Source organism: Cucumis melo, chromosome 1, assembly GCF_025177605.1.
Source record: "Cucumis melo cultivar AY chromosome 1, USDA_Cmelo_AY_1.0, whole genome shotgun sequence".
Lineage (NCBI taxonomy): Eukaryota > Viridiplantae > Streptophyta > Magnoliopsida > Cucurbitales > Cucurbitaceae > Cucumis > Cucumis melo.
In genome coordinates this window covers 25192761-25216392 of record NC_066857.1, presented here as the reverse complement: position 1 = coordinate 25216392, position 23632 = coordinate 25192761, and the positions used below count along the sequence as shown (strand labels likewise).

At 35.4% G+C, this 23632-nt stretch overlaps 1 protein-coding gene across 3 annotated transcripts; it reads right to left on the bottom strand.

Moving 5' to 3' along the window:
* Positions 1–5024: 5024 nt before the first annotated feature.
* On the bottom strand, positions 5025–23353 carry LOC103497550 (chromatin modification-related protein EAF1 B). 3 transcript variants are annotated; one of them, XM_051089191.1, is made up of 24 exons: positions 23015–23353; positions 18851–19048; positions 18596–18752; positions 18430–18484; positions 18210–18307; positions 16664–18110; positions 16434–16553; positions 16127–16282; positions 15114–15302; positions 14825–14905; positions 14455–14512; positions 13884–14356; positions 13729–13782; positions 12942–12999; positions 12664–12860; positions 12519–12572; positions 12357–12437; positions 12081–12218; positions 11834–11950; positions 10120–10208; positions 9734–9946; positions 9253–9625; positions 6220–7951; positions 5025–5635 (listed from the first exon to the last, which is right to left on the bottom strand). In XM_051089191.1, exons 3-23 carry the CDS (start codon positions 18682–18684, stop codon positions 6302–6304), a joined length of 5790 nt encoding a protein of 1929 aa, XP_050945148.1. In that variant the 5' UTR covers positions 18685–18752; positions 18851–19048; positions 23015–23353; the 3' UTR covers positions 5025–5635; positions 6220–6301. The 3 variants fall into 3 exon arrangements, with proteins under 3 accessions (XP_050945148.1, XP_008458012.1, XP_008458010.1); XM_008459790.3 differs by having other exon boundaries at positions 18979–19048; XM_008459788.3 differs by lacking the exon at positions 18851–19048.
* Positions 23354–23632: the final 279 nt, after the last annotated feature.

The following is a 23632-nucleotide window of genomic DNA, read 5'->3' as shown; positions in this document are numbered from 1 at the left end:
TTGATGATCTCAATTGAATTCGACTCCACTTCCACTAAAGGTTTCTACTCATTTCAAAAGATTAAAATGTCTTAAACCATTGACAATCTCCTTTCTACTATACATTTATCTTACTATCTCTTCGTTCAAATTCCTACTCCTACACCTCATTTTTGTAAATAGAAATTTCAAATAAAATTTAGATTCTCTCTTTCTTTCTTTCCTTCCTTCTTTCTTTCTTTCTTTCTTTCTTTCTTTTTTCTTTTCACCAAGGCATGTTTCATTTTGGAAAACAATCAATAAATGTGTAATATTAAAATCACTCACAAACATTCTTCTAAGACTTCCGCTCTAAATGGGATATGTAATGAGTCTTACACCTTCAAATTTTTATATGATATTCAATTTTTATATAAAATAATAATTAATAATTGATTTGTCAAATAGACAATCAATATATTGTCTAATTAGTATATTCGTGAATTAAAACTAGGAGGAACTCAAATGTGTCAAGATTGATGCAAAATTGAAATTTTTAAGTGGGCGTAATTTTGAGATCAACTATTATACTAGGCTTAAAGTTCTTAGATTTTATTAGAACATAGAAGTAGTACGTTTTTAAATTTGAAATTTGTTGAACACAAATGATTTTTGTTCTGCTGTTGGTAAGTTGTTACAAACTTACAATTTGTATTGTTTGTCTCCATCATCAAAATTTTCATTGTATACCAATTTTTATTAGTATAATTTCTAATTGGTTTATCAATCCACTCGAAACAATATAAAATTAAAATACTTCAAATTATAAAATATCGAGGCTAGATCGTTACTTATTAAAATTAAAGGTGTAATAGTTATAAATCTAAAGATTAAGGAGCTTTTGGAGTGAAGAGTGACTTATAATAGTACGACGATTATAATGGTTTGGTAATTATAATAATCTATGTTTGGGGTACAGACTATTATAGTCTTTTATCATTAAAGCTTGCGTTTGGGAGGCAAATTATTATAGTCTATGTTATTTTAAGCTGTGTTTGGGGTGTAGATTATGATAATATTATTAAACATATTTAAATAATACATATAATTAAAGTGTGGATTATATATGTAAATTAATAAATTATCACATTGGTTATTTTATTTAATTGGACCTATTATGTGATCTATTTAATTAACACTTGGAATTTATAATGGAGTATGAACTAAATGGATAGAAGCCTATTCCAGATTTGATTATGATTTAATGGGAATCCTAATTAAACTAGTATATAAAAAACTCTTTCTTTTATCCCAACAATAAAGATCCCACTAAGGGCATTTAGGGTTTTGGTTGAGAAAGACAATAATCGTTTTACATACATCATTTTATAGTCATCATGAATTCGAGAGATTGATTCTGGTATGCAATTTCTTCTTGACAATAGAATCTAGCATGTAACTTGTTTTTAACAATTTGGCATGAATGATCTTCAGTTAATCTATTATATAGATTTAAAATATTTTATTCTAGCAAATCTGTATTATTATAAGTTATGTTTATGGAGAGACTATTATAATAGGTTTTTACTATTCTTTTTTTTCTACATATAGAGTTTTTGCTGCTCCCTTTTTTCCATGCATATACATGGTACATCAAATAAAATTTATTCAAAAAAAATTATTTAATCTTATTAATTAGGATGTTGATTTCATAAATTTAACTTCAATCTTGCTTTTTCACTACTTTTTTCTTTCTTTGAATGCATATGTATGATACATCAAATAAATTTTTTTCTTGAAATGCTTTTATTTAAACTTATTAATTTCGATGTTCATTTCATAAATTTAACTTCAATCTTGTTTTTTCACTATTCATTCTTTGCATGCATATATATAGTACATGAAATAAAAAACTTTCTTCAAATGATTTTATTTAATCTTCTTAATTACGTCGTTCATTTCGTAAATTTAGTTTGAATATTGCTTTTTCACTACTCTTTTTTGTCCTACATAGATAATGAAAAACACATAATCCCAAATTAATATTAGTAAATCTTCTTAATTAGGATCCTCATTCAATTAATTTTGGGTTAATGTCCACAAAACGACTTCTTCACTATACATATTTACCTGTATATTAATTATATCATTGTACAGTAATATTTAAAGCATACGCAGATATATATGATTTTATTTTAACCTAAATCAGTTTCTAACACAGTGAGAATTTATCAAACTAACTTTCAATATATGAAAGATAATGCAAAATGGATGTAATATAATGATTATAAATCAGAAATTAATTAAGTATGTGGTATATATATAAAAAAAACAATACAAAACAGAAAGAAAGTACGTGGCATAGATACTTCATTCACCATAAATTTTCTTAATCGAAAAATTTCACCGACATACTATAATGTACAACTTCATAAACAAAATTAATAATATGGAACAAATATGCACTCACCGAAAAACTTGAAAAAGATGAACAAAATAAAAAAAAATAGACGGAGAGAGATCGAATGGAGGGAGAAATCGAAAAGGGAGAGAGATCGAACAGAGGGAGAGATCAAACAGATGGAGAGTATATTGGAAGAAATTTTGACTAAAATCACCTGGAGAAAAATAATTGGGAAATTTTTTTATTAAAATATAACCATAATTGAATTAATTATATATTATATTTACATATTTACATATGATATCAAATAAATGACAATCTTAAAATTAAATAAAAATAAATATATTAAATAATTAATAGACTAAATATGTATGTTTTAAAGAGTTTTTCCAAAAATATAACAAAGCGTCAAAATATTTATATTGTATAGGACAATTTTGAAAACGAAAAAAGCCTACAAGCCCACAATAGAAAATATCAAAAATGTTCCGTCAAAAATACGCGTAATATATTTGGTGCACGATCATTTAGATTTAGCTACCCCATATCTAAACGATTTTTTTTCAAGATTCTTTACACAATTGTTTAGATTTGAGTAAACGATTTTTTTTTTTTTTTGGCAATATTCTTTGGCTAGACGATCGTTTTTCTTAAAATTCTCCGGTACATGATTGTTAGATTAAGACATGTTTTTTTCATGATCTTTTATATTTAGTACAATGTTAAACAATCAAATAACAGTTTGAAAAAAAAATAGATCTTTTATATTTGATACACGATCTTGAACCAAATAACAGTTTAATAAAAGAATGAAAAGATTGACGATAGAAAGAAAAAAATTGCAAAGAGAAAGAGAAGAAATACTTAAAAAGTAAGGATAAACCATAATATTTAAAAAAAATGACCACATTCACAGACTTTTTCATTTTGTTACATGTCATAAATATTTTGTCAGTTTATTATATTTATGAAAATTTCTCATGTTTTTATAGATAGAATAAAATATTTATAATAATAAATTATATACATTTTAAAAATATGTAATATTTAAAATTAATGTGAATGATAAATGGATCCATAAAAAATGACAAATCTTATTAATAAAAATAAATGAGATTTTAAGATATTTATGTAAAATTAAGTCCAAATTAGGTGTTTGCTCTGATTTTTTCGATTTTCCATAATTCGGATCTCAAACAAATAGTTCACTCGACTCCTTTCAACTCTAGACCCAAACACCCGTCTTTTAAGATAACGTTAAAAGTAAGTAATCCTCTTGGTTTGAATTCATCAACATTATTACGCAAACGTTGAAACAGACAGCTACTTGGAATTCATCCCATTGTTTAATTCAAGAGAGATTGAGTTATAAACAAATCTAATTTGGTAAAAGTGATAGGCAATTTAGTATTTACTAAAAGAGACTCGTAATTCGTTCCGTTGCTGATAGGTGACACAGAAATAGGAAAGCAAACTGGAGAGGAGAATGATTCTTCAACATTACTTTTTTGAAGGACTAAATCTGCATTAATTTGACTAAATGAAGATCAAAGTTTAACTTCTTGTAGCCATTGACAGACACCCTGAGTAACAAGAACTCTGCAGCATGTCAAAAGCTTTAGATCATTGAAAGTTGAATTAAAATATAATTCAATTCATAGATCTGGGGATGATAATAACCAAAATGGCTTCATACTATAACAAACAAACTTTTATAAGATAAAATAGAATGCCCATGAATTTTGTTCTACACAAATAATACTTATCATTCGGCCAGTCCATAAAATAAGTAAATAAAAATGGAACAGTTAGCTGTCTGAATCAATGCTTCAAGAAATTGCTTCATCACCAAATCCATCAAAGCACAGCCAATCCAAATGAACACCAGTTAGTGTCAGTAAAAAGAAAAATGATTTCAATCCTTTGTACAACCCAAAGGCCAAAACCCTACTTTCTATCCATAAAGAACATAGTAAATGTCATAAAGCACCTAAGTCGTTGTGGCTATTTCTTACCGGAAACAATGACTAGGAGTGTAACCTGAACCGAACTGAATGAGACCTGTTAAATGTAAATCACACATCACAGCTTGAAACCTTTTCAGCAGAGAAGGTTTTGAATTCACTTAAGAGGTTTAGAGGACTTTGAAGTGAAGTTTGTGTAGCTCAGGAATACGAAGCTAAGTTTGTATCTGACATCTGGCTTTATCCATCACAAGTTACAAGAATTTACGTCATACTAACTAATGGAACTCCCCTTTTATACTATATACAAACTTTTACAAATCATAAGATCTATATAAACGATACCGAAGTCATACAAACCCAGATTTCTGTGTGTTTCAGTTCTTTGGACAATTCAAACATATTAAACAGATCCAAACTTTTCGTGCTTGAGCTCAGTACAAAGCTAGCAAAACTATCTCCTAGAAGTCTCGTATCTAGAAAGAAGGCAAAAAAAATTATAACAATGATTTCAAAGAAGACAGCTCACTACCACAGACCATCTCGACATTGAAATCACGTGAAGTCACATCAAACTTACTATATAAGAATGAATTAGAAAAGACAGAACAAAAGAAAATGACAACTTAAAGAAACAGTTCAGAGAATGGTGCAGCCGTGACACAAAGAGAAGGCTTTTTCTAGACGAGCGAAATAAATGGATTGGAACTGAAGCTTGTTGCATTATAAAATTGGGTACACCATTACATAATACAATACTTCTACAGGTGCACAATGCACTGATAGATGGTTAGTTTAAAAGGCACTGACGATGCAGTGCCAGAAACCTAATATTCACAAAATTTTCCAAGGAGCATTTGCCCTCAGAAATGATTTCTACCCTCTTAATCGTTATTAATGTCAATACATGCACTAATCTATCAACTCCAAAAGGAATGAGACCCTCTAATAAAAGGACGGGTGACTTGAAGAAAAACCTCAAGACAACAGAAAAATAGAGAATTATAAGAAAGGAAAGACAAGACCCTGTACACGTACCTCTACATCTGTCTCTATCTTCCCAAAACTAGGCCAGTGGTAATATACATAAATCACAAGGGAGAAATATCATCCTTCCCATCCTCACTTTTACCTCAGGAAAACGAGAAGGGAAAGGGTAAGGGCCATCGCCTGAACTGCACTAGGGATGTGTCTCATGAATAGAGTGACAATGAATCCCCATATGAAAACTGTAATTTGTGAAGTAGAACGTGTTCCACCACTTCCTCTCTTGCGAAGCCCTCAATCATGAATAATTAACCTGCATCATCTGCAAAAGTAATACAAACAAATAAGGAAAGAGTTCATCACTCTACAATAAAGTGTCAGAAACAACAAAATTTTAAGCCAGAAGATTATTCTGATTGTAAAGCCTTAGGTTATGTGCAAGTGGAACTAAGGAAGATGACTAAACGATGACTAAGTACCTGAAAAGTTTTGGCATATAAAATCACAGGTTCAAAATTGAAATCATATATTCTTCATTCTTTTTATAACTATATTTCTCCTCATGAGAATTCTTCTCGCCACATGATTTCAAAATTCACCTTTACAAATACCACATGATGATCAGTTCTTTTCGTACATTTTCATTCCACCCTTTTGGGTATTTGTTTCTTTAAACACAAGTCACTTCCATTTCTTCCATGAAAATTTTGGTTTCTTGTAAAGAAAAAGTTGCAAACAAAGTTATGAAAAAAACACATGATGAAATAATTTTTTAAAACATACCCTTCACTGAAAGACCATGTGAAAAGGAAGGGAACAAGAAGCAGCCTCTTTTTCTGCCTCTTTATTCTAGGATAATAATATATCAATTAGAAAGTTACAGGACTAGATAGATTGTCATAATACCTGTACACTGCCTTTACAGAGTGCATGCTGACCGAACCCTCGTCGGACATATGACTCGGCACTGCCCTATCACCGAATTGTTTCATTCCATGTTAGCATTTTCAGACTTCAAATACAAACTACCTTGCTCTGCTTGCTTGTGCTGTGATTGATGCTGAGCTTGCTGCTGCAGAGGTTGATGATGTTGGGGTAATGAGGGGTCTTGCTGCTTTTCTTGCTGCTGTGATGGGGTAAATCGATTTGGAGATTGCTGCAACGGAACCTGCTGTGGCCACTGTAGCCCAGCATTATGTCCATGAGATGGTAAGGCACGAGAGGACTGCCTAGGGCCCAACCCAAGGTTGTTAGGTAGTGGCTCGCCCCCGGGAAAGTTTGAAAGAGGTGAACTACCGATCAACCCCAACTGAGATTTTGACTTCAGTACATCAGAATCATACACAGGTTCAGATGGTTTCCACTGAGAAGAAACAGAAGTAGTTGGTGTTGTATCAGCTGAAGTGGCAGAAGTTTGAGGTACTGCTTTATCCGTACCTACCTGAGAAGCTTGCTTGTGTGGTTGCTGGTCAGCTTGAGCTAGATCAGTCTGGGCCTTCATTCTTGGATCAGAGACACCTTGAGAACTCTGCTGAAGGGATCTCTCAAAACTTGTTTGTGTTTGATTCACCTGCTTCTGAGGTGGCTGTGAAGGAGGGTGGTTTGAAGCTTTTATTGATGCAGGAGAATCCTGTTGTGAAGTTGACAATGCGTGACAAGAGGAGACAGGTGGAACCTGACCTTGAGAGCTTTTCTCGGAATGGGCTGGCATCTGCAAGACTGGTTTTGATAAAGGTGGTCCAGAAGTACAAACAAGATTTTTCTGTATCTGAGAATGATTTGATGACTGAGGAACCAATGGTTTTGAATGTTGAACTGTGTTTACTCCAGATCCATAATATGATCCTTGACCTTGCATCAACTGCATGATCTGCTCCCCTTTTTCAGAGGGTTGATCGCCAGAAGATACATTAAGTCCGTTCAAAATATTAGAATCAACAGTCATATTTTGATGCACCAGCATGCTTCCTCTTCCTACTCCTTTCATAATTTTAGCCTGTTGTTGAGACTGAACCTGCTGTCGCTGTTGAGGATGATGTCTGGCAGATTGTTGCCTTTGCTTCACCGCCTGATTGTTCAACCCACTGGTTCCAGGGTTCCGGCTCAACCCATGAGGTGGGAGATGATGCTTCACTTGATGCTGTGATGATGTGGGTGTCATTGGGGACGATGAGGTTAGTGGGGGCAAAGAGACCTGTGGCGATGAAGTTTGCAGATGAGCCTGTGGGGTATTATTTAGAGAGGTCATTGGGAGTTGGGGCTGTGGGGGGACGTGTGGTGTTAGAGAACTTGATGTAGAAAACTGCTGTTGTTTTTGTTGCAATTGTTGCTGCTGCAAGAACCTCTGCTGATGCAGCTTTCTTTCAGTGGCCAACCTCATTGCATATTGCTGCTGTGAACCTATAGCATGATTTGGGGATTGCAGATGTGGATGATGAGGGCTGCTATGAGCATGTGACTGTTGTGGGGACATTTGATGCTGCGACTGGAGATGGCCAGGATACGGAGGAATAGAAGGTGGTGTTGTCTGATTTGGAAAGGCAGAACTTGAACCATTTAATGGTCTGTTGTTCCCAGTGACTTGCATCTGAAGTTCTGGAACCATCATCTGCCTTTGATTCTCAGTACTTTGAACAGGCTAGAAACAGAGAAGAGTAGTGAGAACGTCTAGATAACAAGGTGCAAAAATTACAAAATAATTACTCTCTTGAACATTATGAGGGACATGAAAAAGGATTCATCATAAACACTAATCTGAATGATTTCCAACTAATAATGAAAATGAGTTGTATAGAAAAACAACTTATTTTGTTTCTGAATTTAAAAAGACATTTGGCTTGTTCAGTTCAAGATGTATCCCTCAAAGAATTGGAAAACTGGGCTACGACAATCAGCTATATCTTATGGCATTGTATTTCCTAGATGGAAACAAATAAACCGAGGAATATATTGTTAAGCCTTCTGGCCGTACGATCACTTATTTATATATAAGAACCCTTTCATCGAAAAAAAATGCATCAAGATGCTGCTCTTTGAGCCTGTTTTGCAAGCATTCCGATCTCTTTATGAATTCATAAAAGATAGGGTGACTTCCTGTCTTTTGTACTGTAGGAGGTAATATATAGATGACTGAAGACCAGTAAAAAAGCAGAAAGATGTTCTTTGCATCATGCATCATGATCCACCAGTGTTTCTTAAAGCTAAGGCACGCTGAAGCAAAATATCCCTATGGAGTCTGAATGCAAGACAGAAAGAAAAACAAGGGTATTTTCTCGTGCAGCATATATTGAGAACAATAAATAATTTTTCAAAACATTGAAGAATGTAGTATGAGTAATAAAATAATCAAAATTTTAGGAATATAAGTTTTGGGGGGAAAGTGGGAACAAAAGGAGATTTCCTAATACTATTTAAGAGATCCTTTACTTTTAAGAAATTAAACGGTCAAAAGCACAAAGGAATGCACGCTTGCACCAGCAGCACGCCTTGGTGCGCTATAGTGAGAACAATAAATAATTTTTCAAAACATTGAAGAATGTAGTATGAGTAATAAAATAATCAAAATTTTAGGAATATAAGTTTTGGGGGGAAAGTGGGAACAAAAGGAGATTTCCTAATACTATTTAAGAGATCCTTTACTTTTAAGAAATTAAATGGTCAAAAGCACAATGGAATGCACACTTGCACCAGCAGCACGCCTTGGTGCGCTATAGTGAGGGAGAAGCAAAGTGCATATCCCTTGCATTGGGGAAAGCCTGCTTCAAAATTCAAAACGCTTATCATGATATTTTCCAACAACGTGAGTGGGTATGAATCGTCCCAATACTGGCCACCAATAGATTGTGATACAGAATTTACAACCTACAACTAAAATGCTTAAAAAAAATCAAACAAAGTAAAGGATACCAACCAATCTAGAATCAATAAAAGTTCACTTACCCGCATTACATGCAATGCCTCACGAGGTTTCAACACTGAGTTTCCTTGACCAGAGCCAGCACCAGTATGCATATTTGCTGGGACTGACATCCCTACCATACTGGACGAGCTCCCAGAATTTAACACAGGTGATGAGGCCATTCCTTGAAATCCTGGCCTTGACACAGGCATGCAACGGGTCATTGTACATATCATGCCCAAACCATTTGCACCAGGTAACATTCTGACCCCACGCTCATTTCCTGGATGAGTCAGAGGTACAGATAAGTGAGATTGCTGAGCAGTCTTCCCAGATGGCATCGGGTTATATTGTTGGATTCTTTTCTGCTCATCCACCGGCAATGATGTCCTTGGAACACTGTATCTACCATCTCTGAAGTATATTATGTGTCATGTACCAAAATCGTGAGATTAAAGAATCTAAAGTGACTCATCAAAGGTATAGAAGATCTGACTCTTTAAAATTGTGATGGTAAAATACCTGGTGTTGTTGAGTGAACCAGAAGCAGCAGCTAAGCTAGTCCCTTGAACCATTGCAGAAGACAAGGGTAAGGAGGCCTTCACCCCCGGATTGGGAAGAACTGATCCCACAGAACTCTGATTTGATATAGATAATCCACTGGCATGAGGGCTCTGATAACCAACTGGAAGAACATCAGGACTGCTTGTCGCCTCATCACATAGGTCAAGTGGCCTTCACCAAACAGATAGAAGAAGGAAAAAAAGTTATTCTTAGTCTGAGACAATACAAAATAAGACAAATTAGTATATCAAATTAGCTGTAAAATATTAAAATAAAGAACAGCAGGCACACAGTTGCAAAAGGGGAGTAGAGATATCCAATGTGTATAATTAAACGAAACTTACGTTAAAATCACCCCATTCAGGTTGTTTGGGAAAACTTGAGAAAGAGCTATAGCATGAGAGCCATGAGGTTGTACTATTTGCTTAGGTTCCTGGTTCCAATTTTTCACACATTATACAGATTAGAATACACCAAATAGTAAATAGGTAATATCACAATTTTTAACAAATGTGCAGCATTAAAGGTAATAACAAGTACGCCTATTACAGACAATGCTTTTGAGCCAGGCCACCAGGCCATGTCATAAATAACCTGGCTTTCAAAAGTTTTTTTTCCTTTTTCGAAAGTCTTTTGTGATTTCCTTTTTATTTCAAATAGACACCCAATGATCTCTATAGGTGTTAGTGGTGTTCATGATTCGTTGATTTACCATAAACAAGATGCATTTCTCTAATTCCCAAATAGATAAATGAGCCTCTTTGGAGGAAGTGATTGTTGCAATCAAAGGTGTTTGATTCCAATGGCTATGACCAAAATGATAAATACGAAGGTAGAAGGAAATTGTGTTTTCATATAAGAACATAGATCTTTTCCACAGCATGGATTTTTCAATATGGTATCTTCCATGGTGGGAAATGAAAGAAACATTCCAGTTTTGGAATGATGCCCTGGCAGACTCAAATTCTTTGCTGTGACTTCTCCAAATTTGTTCCCCCTTTTAAATAGAAAAGAGACCATGATTGTCGAAGGTAGGAGTGGCAGACTTGGGACCACATTTCAGAAAAGGCATCTATGGCTGGGAGTTCAATAAATGGGAAGCCCTTTGTAGGAAACTCGAAAATATAAACATAGGCAGGGGGGAGGAGAGCCTCAAGTGGATCCTTTTCCTCCAAAATCAGAATCGGTTTCTCTCAATCAGACGCATTGCTGTGGCTCCCAAAGGCCAAAACTCATTGGCTAAAATTGATTTGGAAGGCCCACCCCTAAAACAGTTGGGGTTTTTCTGTGGACCATGATGTATAGAGGCCTAAATACAGCAAATAAGTTGCAGAGGGTCTCTCTCCGTCATGTTGTTGTCTCTGTTATGAAAATATTTCTTCAGTTTCATAGTAGAAAAGAAAACGTCCAAATTGTAAAGGAGTCCATACATTGGCTTATTCCACTTATAAGATAATAGGAAAAGTATTGGGTGACAAAAGTAAGTGTAGGCTTCTAACATTTCAAAGAGTCAGGATTCTTTGTTGACAGTTAGTTTGATGTCAATTGTTTGGTCCTTATCTTGGGCAGCACCTCTTTGTGACGATGATTGTGAATTTTCTGTATGGCTTTTGTTATTCTCACTGATGAATGTGCTTAGATGGAATGTTTCTTCAAGTTTCTGATTTCCTATCTTCCCCAATTCAACATTTTACAATCACTAGGTCTTATCCCCAAAAAGAACAAAAAGGAACCTATAGGACATCAAAAACTCAAAGAAAAAATCCATTAAAAATATTTGGACGAAGGTGAAATTCTTTTATTATTAAAAAAGTAATTAGCTAAGAACTTTCCATGGAATATAAGAAACATCAACATGTTTGAAAAAAGTTCAGATAGATTGAAACTATTTTGAGCATAATATTTTGCGGATTCTTATCCAAGAAAAGAAACCCAGTTTTTTACCTTACAACAGAATATTATGATCAGACACTTAGGGTTGGTAAGAAGAGTGGTAACGACTGCCAGATCAGTCCTACGTAAAGAATACTAGAACTACATGTAAGCAATCCAACAAACCTGACTCCTCCGATAATGTTGCTTTTGCCCAATCTTGAAGATCTTTTCAAAATGCGACTTCAAAGTGTCCTCTTCCATTGGTTCCTGTAAACGTTGAAACAACTGTCTTGCACTTCCCTGCAAGAACCAATCAGCAATGTGGCACTCAGGACATGTTCCAAAATTACTTCACCCTTGGGTTGCATCTGCCCTTTCCCTAGTGTGTGTGTTTGTGTGTGCACGTGTAAGGAAGATGGTGAATACTTGCCTTTGGAATGCCTGGCAGTGTAGATGGATAAGGCTGAGACGAGCCTGAATCTTCTCCACTATCAGCCCCATCTCCAGAGTTCTTATCCATAACAAATTTGTGACGTTCCTTACATTCTTTAGGCTTGCGATATATGCACTAACATTTTGAAAGAAAATAGGACGAGCACCCAAATAAAAAAATTATAACAAAATAAAAAAGTAAACTGAGATAACATTTTGTCTTTAGGTTCCCAAATACATATTGTATAATCCTCTTGTATTATGAGCTTTTTACCTTAAACTGTAGTGTGCTGTTAATGGCATCACTCACAAGTTCCCAGTTTGGACCCAAGTCGTGTACAAGCACAACAAGTGCCTAAGATAAACAGAAAAGCATCAACTATTCAATTAGATGGAACTATGCAGATAGCATGTTCTTGAGTAATAACAAAGGTACCTGGTCTTCAAATAGTGACCATGGACTTCCAGGACCTGACTGCGCATCAGACATCTACAAAAGAACCCCATGATTGAAAACTAAAGTATCAGAAAAGGTTCCAATAATTAAATTAATATGTGGGACCAAAAAAGGTTAAGAGTACCTTCACTGCTTTAGGCTTTCGGCTCCTATCCCGACCACCAATCAGTCTAATGATTCTATTAGTGTTTGACATATTACTGACTTGGGATGCTACCGGAGAAGGTATGGATCCAGACATTGGATTTATATTGTCTAAGGTGTTATCAAGTGATTGTTTCATTAACTTTGGCTTCTTGGCACTATGTTGCCCCTGTAACCCTACAAAGATCAAGAACAAGAAACAATTTAATTAAAAAACTACCATACAAGCTAAGAAAAGAGGAGAAGGAAAAATTTTACCACTGGTTGCATTAGATTCATAATGATGGTTATCCAATCTCTTTTTGGAATTATCCCTCTGCAAATTATAAGGAACCATGAAGGTGGTCAATATCCAAAACATAACAAGACAAAACCAATAAATACTCATGCACTATCAATCACCCTCTACCAGCCTCACTTTATAGATTAACCCCCCAGAAGAGGGGGAGATTAGGGAAGGAAAACCAAACAAATCATCCTGTTCTAATTGCTAACTAAATGCACCTGCCCCCAATTCATCAACCATTGCATTCTTTATTCTACCTTCCAGAAAAGGATAAGGCTGTTTTGTTAAGGAGTCAACTGCTTGACAGTTACAACAGTATAGTCAAATTAATAACAATCAATAGAATCCCCCCAAATAAAAAATAATATTCATCTTATGTTTCCTGAAAAGAAGGCAGAGAAGAAGGTTATACTTGGTATCAATTGCAATCGCCCACAGTGCATTGCATTGATAATCAGCTTTAATTAACACCATATTTTTAATACATTTACAAGATCTGAAGTCTTCAATGCAAAGTTTCCATCTAAACTAGCTATACTTTCAGTATGAGAGAAATTGATTCAAGTTAACCTAATATGCTCCCTCATGGCATTTTTCCATGAGCTCTCCACGTTTCCTAGGATTGATTTTAACTTTGAACTAGTGCAGAATCTCCACATAAGTGGGGTGATGTCTTAACTGCTGTCGCAATCAATAAAAGATGAGGAAACAATGTATTTGCGCCAGAGTAAACTTTGATGAAAAAGAGCATCAACTCACCTGTTCACTGAAAACGGTAGAATCTAACTGCCATCTGTGGTCGTACATGGAGCCCTGCAACCAAATTGACTTGAACAACTTAGACAACAATAAATAAACAGTTGCCCCTGTACCAGCAGGAAACCATTTACTTCAATATATGAGATTATATATACCAGATGCTTTGCCTTCTTCTTCTTCTTATATTTCACTGATGTTTCTGCAGAATCATATTGCACATCCCCAACTGACTCAACTTCCAAACTCTTCTGAAGTTGGGATCCACCACGTAAGGTACTTTGATCATCTTGGAAAGAATTTGTGTCTCCACTTGAAGCATCTGTCTTAGCTTGACCATGCAAAACCATGGCAGCTCCACCACTAAATGGACTAACAACCCTTTGTCTTGATGCAGTAGTACGCATTCTTTTTGTTGGTATTGGACCAACATTAAGACTAGGCCGTTTTCCTATTAACATAGACTGTTGAGTCCCATTTGCACCACGTCCATAAGGCAAATCACCTCCCATTTCGAACTGTCTCCCAGTGTATGATTTAGTGGGGTGCTTTCTTTTCTTTTGCACAAATTTGGATGACTTGCTACTTTCAAAATACATGCATGCCTCTCCTTCCTCATCATATGCATTATCTTAATGTCAAAAGGAAATTCAAAACTCAAACTTCAGAATCGTATTAAATTTATCAAAATGAAGGAATGAATAATAAATAATGAGTTACTAACATTACCTGCTAAAGTATCATACAATGAAGTCTCAACTTCTTCCTGCAAGCAACTACCAATTTTCTGCAAATTTCATTTTAAAAAATGAGCAAGAACTACCAAACCAAAAGACTAAATATTAAGTAAAGACAAACTAAGTTGCTAAGAAGTTCGTGTTAAAAGTTTCCAGAAAACAATCCATGAAACAAAATTGAAATAACTTGGTTTTAAGTAACGAAATAAATTCCCGGTCATCCACAGACAAACACTAGTTATATGTATAAAAGTTAAACGAAAGAAACAGAGGGAGTTAACTTATTTGTCATCCTCAATTCCCCTCCTTGGACAGGAAAAGAAGGCAGACATCACATCAACAGTAATGATAGAGACACTGACCTCACACCGCAATATAAGAGCTTCAATAGATCTCCTATATGTATCCATCGCACCAATTGGTATTGTATAAAAGAGGCTTACCTATGAAGTCAAAGCTAAATACATAAATACTTCAGAAATAACCAATCGTAACGCTAATCTAGCATCCTCTTAATTTAAAAGAATAAAAAAAAGAAACATGCAACATATTCCAGGGTCGTCGGGCATGCATATGCAAGAGAGAACTGTTGATGGGTGTAACTGTAGTAACAAAAAGAAAAGCCAAGTCATTTATTATTATAGCCCATACTTCTTTCAGCTTTTCCTCCGATGGCGTTTCAAGATGCCATGAGTCAGATATCCTGTCAGGGGTTTTTGGTGCTTCAGCATGCTGCGGGCAAGGAGAACTGTTGCATTTCAAAAACCTCCCAGCATATTCCTTCAAAGATGTAGAGATCCTATTCTTTGGGTGTTGCAGTTCCACATCTTTGCTTGGCTCCTAGCATATCATTGTGACATAAAATTACAAGGTAATAAAACAAGTTTAAAAGTTAAGCAATAAAAAATGACCATTTTTCAAAACTACTGATTACCCAAGTTATTTTACTTATGAGGCATAAGCTACAATGTCAACATACCATGACAACACACACACCATAAAAACATGTAATACATTGCACATCTATGGATAAAAGGTATGCATGCATTGATAGTCAAAGTCATTAATTAAGGAATATAGAAACTGACTGTAGAGAATTACATGTGCACTGGTCTTTAGCTACAAGACATACAAGACGAAAAGATGCAAATAAACTATCGGTGGAGACTGCATGTCAGAATAAATGGACAAAAATGAACAGCTTAAAAACGTTAATAAAATACACCAGTATAAACAGGAACTTTAAATAAAAGAGACTATTTGGGGAATGGAATGTAATCAAGAGTATTGAGGATATGAAAGGTGTTAGGATGCATGAGGAATCAGGGGCAGAATGAATTGGGATCAGCATAAAACGGTGGAAAAGTGAGTTGGGTTGAAAATTGTGGGCAAGCCAACACGGAATGAGTTCGGTATTACAAATCGAACCCAAAACATTCAATCGAAATAAAGATTTTGAATTACAATACATTACAGTCTTGAAATGAGAAACTTCGTTGTAACTTTTAAAGATTATATTGTCTTCCTAATAGATTGGAACATACAATGAAGACGGTAGAGCATGAAAATACTCATCATTCAAGTGCAGAAATGATGAGCACTATCTTCCAAATAGATAAACCACATGATTTTAAAAGTACTCTTGACACATTATATAAAATCACCTCAACTGAGCACCAGAACTGCATTACAGTCTTCGCCAAGGAATGGGAAACTTCCCTTATCTGCCCACAATTTTTCAGTTTTTCATTTCTCAACCGAGCAGCAAAAGCTGCACGGTGACATAGTTGACTAGCTGCAGTTGTCTTCCAGAGGCGTTCCTACAAGCAAAAGATAACAGATGTAAGATGGTGCAAGTGGAGATCATAATTTTTCTAGTGGATCTTTCACGCATAATATTAAAATGAAAACACTTAATTCAACTCTGCAGACACATGTGGCTCAATGTCTTCATTATATCAATATAATTACCTGCATAAAATCATTAGCCAACCATGCCATTTCTTCTAGGACAAAATCCCAGTGAGATTTTCCCCGATTCTCTAATGGTTGTGTATGAACAGATAGTTCTGCAATCCGCTTATGCTTAGCCTGTTAGCATCAAAACCAAACCTCAAAAACTTAGCAAAGATATTAATCATACAATTCCATGTAATGCAGCAAGCAAGTTTTATACGATCCAAATAAAAAAATGAGACAACCTCAATTATCCTTGCCTCCTCCAGAATAGAATCTTCATAAGCCTTGTCTGCCTGTTTCAACTCACGGCCATCAGATAAAGCAGAAGAATTCCTACCAGGCATAGTATGCTCACAAATCTCATTTTTGGATGGGTCCAGAGGGACTTCAGGATGCTCTGAGTAAAGATTCTCTTTGCATTCTTTAGAATCTTCCACTGAGACAGTATTCTTCTTTTCATCAGTCCTCAGTTCATTCTTGCCCCTCTGTTCCACTTCCTTTGCATCAGATACGATATTGACCTCATTATGTAAGTTGGGTCTACTAGTATGGCTGTCCCTTCCATCTCTAGGGACAGAACCATTTCTGGAAGTGTTCTGATGACTAACAATGTGATCATCATGAGTAACAGGAGTACTGTCTGAAGCCACGACCTCCTTTTCCAGCATCCCTTCAGTACTAATCTGATATGATGTTTGATCGGAACTTGATAACTTCTCAATAGAAAGTCTCTTTGAATCAACTTTCCTTGAATTATTACACATATCAATATCCATATTTACATCTAAACCTAGTCTATTTTTGTTGCTAGAAGACACCGAATCTAATTGCTTTTTCCCTAATACTACATTTCCATGTTGATCTCCATTAGGCAATTTACTATCTTTTGTCAATTCATTACACCCATGTACACTAGCAGATGTACTTTCACTTTCAACTTTGGTTGCGGACACAGAAGTTGGGTGTTCAACAACGCCTGGGACCAACTCTCTTTCTTCTCCAACAACATCAGGTCCCTGAGAACCCACTCCTGTACGTGCTTGTTGGGCTAAGACTTGACATGGCTGATTGTGCAAATTGTCCTTTAGGCATCTCGAAGCTGAATTGTTAAACTCACTTTCAGGGGGACTGCCATTTGTTGTGGCAGTAGTTGTGTCAGGATGACGAGCATCATTCAGTTCCATATCCAACCGACCATCAACAGTTACCATTTTTAATATGTTGTCACCATTTGAACTTGAGGACTTCGGATTAGAAAGGGCCTGGTTTTTTTCATTGCACGTTTCAGGCAACGTCCCCTTAAGTTCCCGTGTTTCCTGACGAGTTGCTAAAGACAATGTATTACTACCATGACTCCTGACTATATCAGATGAACTAGACCTACCACCATCTCTATTTGATTTAGATCGGTGTCTTCTAGCATAAGGTTTAAAAATAGCAGAATCCTCTGTTTCCTTGTTGTTTTGGCTCCCATCCAACTGCGATGATTGTTCAGATGGAGCAACAGCAGCTTTTGAACTAGGGCGTCTTGAGGTCCTTTCCCCTCCAGATAGCTCATTAGCACCACGCAAGAGCAAAAGATTATCAGCACTATTCGGTTCACATGTAGTTGGGGGTCCTGGTATACCGCTACTTTCAACAGAATCCCCATGAGGTGAAGCAGTCAACACAAAACTACCCTTAGCTTCACTGAAATATACAAAGAAAAAAAACATGGAATAAGAAATGGGAAATGCATTTGAGTAATGGAAAACACTTCACCCACTGATAGAAAACAGAAAGATATACCTATTACCGAGCTGGTCAGGAAGTTGATCAGCAAGTGAAGTAGACTGACTGACAGAAGTGGTATTATTCCCGAACTTAAAGTCCAAAGGATTTCCACCCTAAAGAAGCAAGAAAAGAATTTCAGAGACATTCTCCTTTTTTATTTTTCAACAGAAGGTGATAAATCATTATAGAGGGACCATGCAGCAAAACAATGTAGCAAAATATCAGCTAAGCTTACTTTCTCAAGAAATTCAAGTTCCCTCCTCCTTTCCTCACGAACATCATACTCTTGTCTGTCATCAGCCATCAGCACACAAAAAATTTGTTTTATGTTCTTATACATTTGGCACTTGTACTGCTAAAATTGAAAATATGTATACACATAAAAAAACGGAAATTGTTACCTAAGCTCCGCTTGAGCCTTCTCAATTGCTGCTCTGCGTGGAGAGGTATTTAAACCAATTCCAACTCCACCGTCAACAACTCCTCCCATGGAATCAGCCTCAGCATTTACTAAGAAAGCAGAGCTTCAGCAGCATCCATGCATTCCTGCATCGTTACCTACAATAATTTTCTCTCATCAATCAAATCCATCAAAATCATTAAAGAAAATGCTCAAAACTTGAAAATATATAGTAGAATACAATAAAAAATAAGACCCTAAATCAAGTTTGGAAAGGTGCATAAGTTCAGCATCAACCACCACATGGAACTAGTCAAATCCATGCACATGATGACTTGAACTATATCCAACAGAAATGTAAGCACACAACACACTGGAGCAAACCATTGTCAATAAGGCATATATAGCCATGAAGTTACAGAAAGCAATTCCATTGTCCAGAGTGTGATGAATGCTGCAGTCACAAAAGAACATAACTACTTAACTACTTTCATTGAGAAAAAATAAAAGAACGTAAGCGCATTAAACAAAGCCCACAAAAAGAGGCCCTCCACAAAAACGGGGCCAAGCAAGCAAAATAATGCCTATCTAATAGAAACTTCAAAGATAAAAAAGAAACCTAATAAGGGCCCAAGCATCTAGGATCCTTATCCAAACACTCCATTGGTCATTCACCCCAAAAATTCTGTATGATAACACACACCCTGCCAACCATAAGGAGCAGCAAGCTTCTCACAACAAGGTAGATGGAGGAGGAACTCCCTGATCATATCACTGACATCCCTTTGACAGACCTATGCAAGCCAAAAGTCTAGAAAAACAGATTCTGCACCGAAAATGTAAACAGTAGAGGATACAACAAAATGGACCCCATAACAACCTCCTCCTTGAGAGTCGATCCAAGGTGTTCACACATCCATGTAAAACTTCACTTTCTTAGCAATCTTAATCCTCCGACAAGCAAAGAAAACACACTCCCTAGGAGAAGAAGGGTCCAGCGGACAACAAAAAATATGGAGTCAGACGAGAAACCAACGAAAGGGATTCCAAATACGCATATGCCTTCTCCCATGCCTAGTGTTAAACTTCCAATAATGCCAACAAAGAAATGATATCAGTCACTTTCCTATCAATCAAAGAACAAATAACCTCAAAACAAAAGCACATCAAACTCCACATGAAGACAAAAAATCAAACAAACTTTTAAACGAGGAAAGATGATAAAGACGAGGAACACAGAGTAAAGGGACTACCTCCCACTCACTAATCTTCCCAAAAATACACCAACCACACTACAGAAAAATTGGTCATAGATATAACCAATTCATTTTTAATTACCCAATTGAATTGATATAAAACGATTTGGGAAAAAATATAATTGGTTCCTAGGGGAGGGGGTTCTCACTTCCCCAGCCCTTATGTTGCTTTTCCTTTGATCTTGCCTTAAACATTAACGAAAAAGAAGAAGAAGAAGAAGAAGGAGAGAGAGAGAGAGAGAGAGAGAGAGAGAGAGAGAGAGAGAGAGAGAGAAACATTTCCTTACCTATCTTTTTTTTTATATACGTGAATGTTCAAGTCAGCTTATGTGCACCTTGACTAATCTCACGAAACAACTTGCCTGACCCTACAACATTTAAGTTTCAAGGAAACTCATAAGGTATTAAATCCTAGCTCTTTATCAAGAAGATGTTTTCTTATTTACCACTAGGCCAACCCACGACAGTTTCCTTATTTTATCTTCAGTAAACAAGAAAAAATAATAGGTGAATAAATCATGAAAATGTCATGTAAAAAATAGGAAAATACACAATATCATTCCAGGATTTTGCTACATAAGTAGGCTAAACATATTTCTTTTTCCTTGTGATTCTGTAATTTTCCAGTTATGTCCCCAATCTTTCAAGAAAATTCCATTGTTCAACATATAGATTTGTTTTCGATCAAATCCTTACTATCAAGTAACATTAAAATTCACAAATAAAAATGAGTGTAAGGTCAAAACACATTTTATTTTTGACATTGAATTAAATACTTGTAGTCCCTAACTTTCAAGTGTAGTTTTCAGTATAGTCCCAACTAATAACAAATTTCAATATAGCCCCTTACATTTTTACATTTTTCAATTGTACCCTCATCATAAGTGGATGTTTAGATTAACCATTGATGAACCAACATGGCATGGCACATAGAGAGTTTGGAGATCTTTACCAAAGACAAGAAAAGTCAAAATGTATTTCAACTTCTTTTAAATTTGAAGTAGAAATTTAGCTCTCTGAAGAGGCCTAACTCCTCTAAATTGTTACTATTTCACTGAATATAAGGTCATGTTAGGTTATCACCAACCAATATTCAACAATCACTGGCAAGAAGGATATAATTGGAAAACATTAAAACGTCAGGAACTAAATTGAACTTCCAAAATGATAGGGACTAAATTACTTTTATTATTAATTTTAAAACTTTAAAAACAAACTCCCAAATATTTAGCGTTATTGAATTTTGAAAAAAAAGAAGTCTACATTTAAAGAAATAACTAATAAGCGTACAACAATCACCTAATAAAACAAAAAATAAAACCTACGCAATTCAGCTTGGAAAGTAGTAACTTTCCTAACATGAAATTGCTTCTCATCATAAATCCATTAAAATCCTATTATATTATACTCCCTATAACTCAAGTCAGTATTCGAAGATCCTTTTCTGTAATCCACCACAGTCTTGTGACGGCAGTTACTTGGAAGATTTCGAATGAAAGAAACTCTAGAATTTTCAAGACAAAGAATGCACCCCAATTGAAGACCTAAAAGCCTCACTTGATGCTCTATATTGGTGTACGTGTAAAAATATTGCTCAGCTTAAATTCTCCCATATCCAAAAAAAGAAATCTTGTATCATTTCATTTAATCAATGAAATTGTTCCTAAATACCTTTTTAAAAGAAATTAAAAAAATTAAAACAAAGAAACAAAACGGTGGCTGAAATTCATTACGTTAAAACCTATACACACCTTTAAAACCTGGAACAGAGCAACTAATCCAACTCAAAATCAAAAAGCTTGCTGTTAGAAAATGAACCCATTGAACTGCAATTATACTAACTATTTATGCTTCACTATTCTTAAATGTTAAGGACTTACTTGAAAAGGTTCGATATGAAAGATCAAATTGCAATTCTAAAAGATCGGTGATGAAGCTAAAAAATGAAACAAGGATTAGGGACTAAATTATGTATTTAGCCGGGCGAATATATTTCATATACACAGATTATGATGTTCGAGATTGGAACCCACGACTGGTAGCTTGGGTAGCAGGTCCTTCTACCATTGAACTAGATTCAGAAGGTATTATGATGTTTGGTAGAAAAACTAATCTGTAGTTCCTAACAGAGAATTGCGTATAAGCCATATAGATCTTTCAATATTAGAAAATATCTAGCATGTAGTTTCAAGGGGTCTAAAACCATAAGCTCGGGTTTGATTAAACTAGATGTCCATGTGTGTCCATACCAACTAAACCGCGCCTTGATTATACTAGCAAACTCACAAGACAACTACCAAACTCTTCTACATCTGGTTGCCAACAAATTCAAATCCAACCCCCTAAGCCATTTACATTTTCTAATTGTCTCTAATGATCACTATCCTAATCATGGAAAAGAAAATAGGTACCTAATCAACTTAGACTTAATTTCCAATATCGATAACGCCTCCCATCCTTAAAATGTGCACCATCCTCTTACCAAGTCTAGTTTGGTTAAAACTTAAAATATATAGCCTCTAACAGGAAAAGCACACAGAGAAAAGGAACAAAAGACGACTGAGCTGTTCTAATAAGCACAACGCCATTACTTAAAATAGCTAAAAGGTAATATACGTCAGTACAGAGCATACACAGACACGAAACGATTTGAGGGAAAGTGGGATACTCTGAAGCCAGCATCTGTAGCACCAACTATATGAGGATGAGTAAACTAAATAAACAGATGAAATGAATTATATAAAGAGGTAATGTTACAAGAGTAATGTTTAATATGAAAACCAGCTACCGCGGCCGGTAAAGCATGGCAGCTACAACTAATTGTCTTGTAAATTTCCAAACGTGTGTGTCCATGACGAATGAAATGAAGATTCAGACACAATAAACTTACCATTTCAAAAAACTCAACGGAATTTTCTATACATATGCGTCAAACACGATAAATTTTCGTGCCCATGTCAATTAATCATGAATTAACAGGGTAGCAACACTAGCCTCGATGCACGCAATCACATTGCATAACCCACACGAAACAGAAGCACATAACCATTAAAACCCCTAACGTAGAATAACCAAAATCATTGCACCCCTAGCAAATCCCTAAATTTAAAATTCTAGGGTTTCGGAGAATTGAACCGAAAACCAGCAAGCAAGAAAATAATCACCTGAATTTCGAAGAGAGTGAAGAAATTGGAAGCTCGGAAGGCTATTATTGGAGAACACAGAGAGTTGGTTCCCTCAGCTTGGTGTGCCCTAGGGTTTTGTGCGAGGGAAAAAAAAGTTGGTTGAATTAAAATGGAAGGAAAATTGGCCAAGAACACAGCACGTCCCTGCAAATGTCAGCCATGAAGCATCGTTGAGAAACCCTATTTGTCCCTAATTTCTGTCACACTGAGTCTCCAACGTCGAGGTTGGTTTCGATGGAGTTGAAAATGAGGGACTATGCGACCTCTGCGAGTAGTGGGCTGGGCATGAAGAATACGATGAAGAAGGGGGCCTTTGAAAATATGGGTATCCATTTTGGGCTTTTTTTTAATTCTTATAAATATATCATTTTTTAAAATAATTTTTTTTATTTTATTTTCATCACTATTTTTCTTTATTTGTTCTTTTTCTCAAAATATTAACTTTAGGAATGTTCAAAACTACAAATAAAGTAGGAAATGTTTGTAATCAATAAATTAATTTCACGTGTGAATTTAAACACATTGAGTCTTTCTTTTGTAATTGGTAAGCATTTTTTAAATCCTCCTAAATTTTGGAGTCTGCATCGATCACTCAAA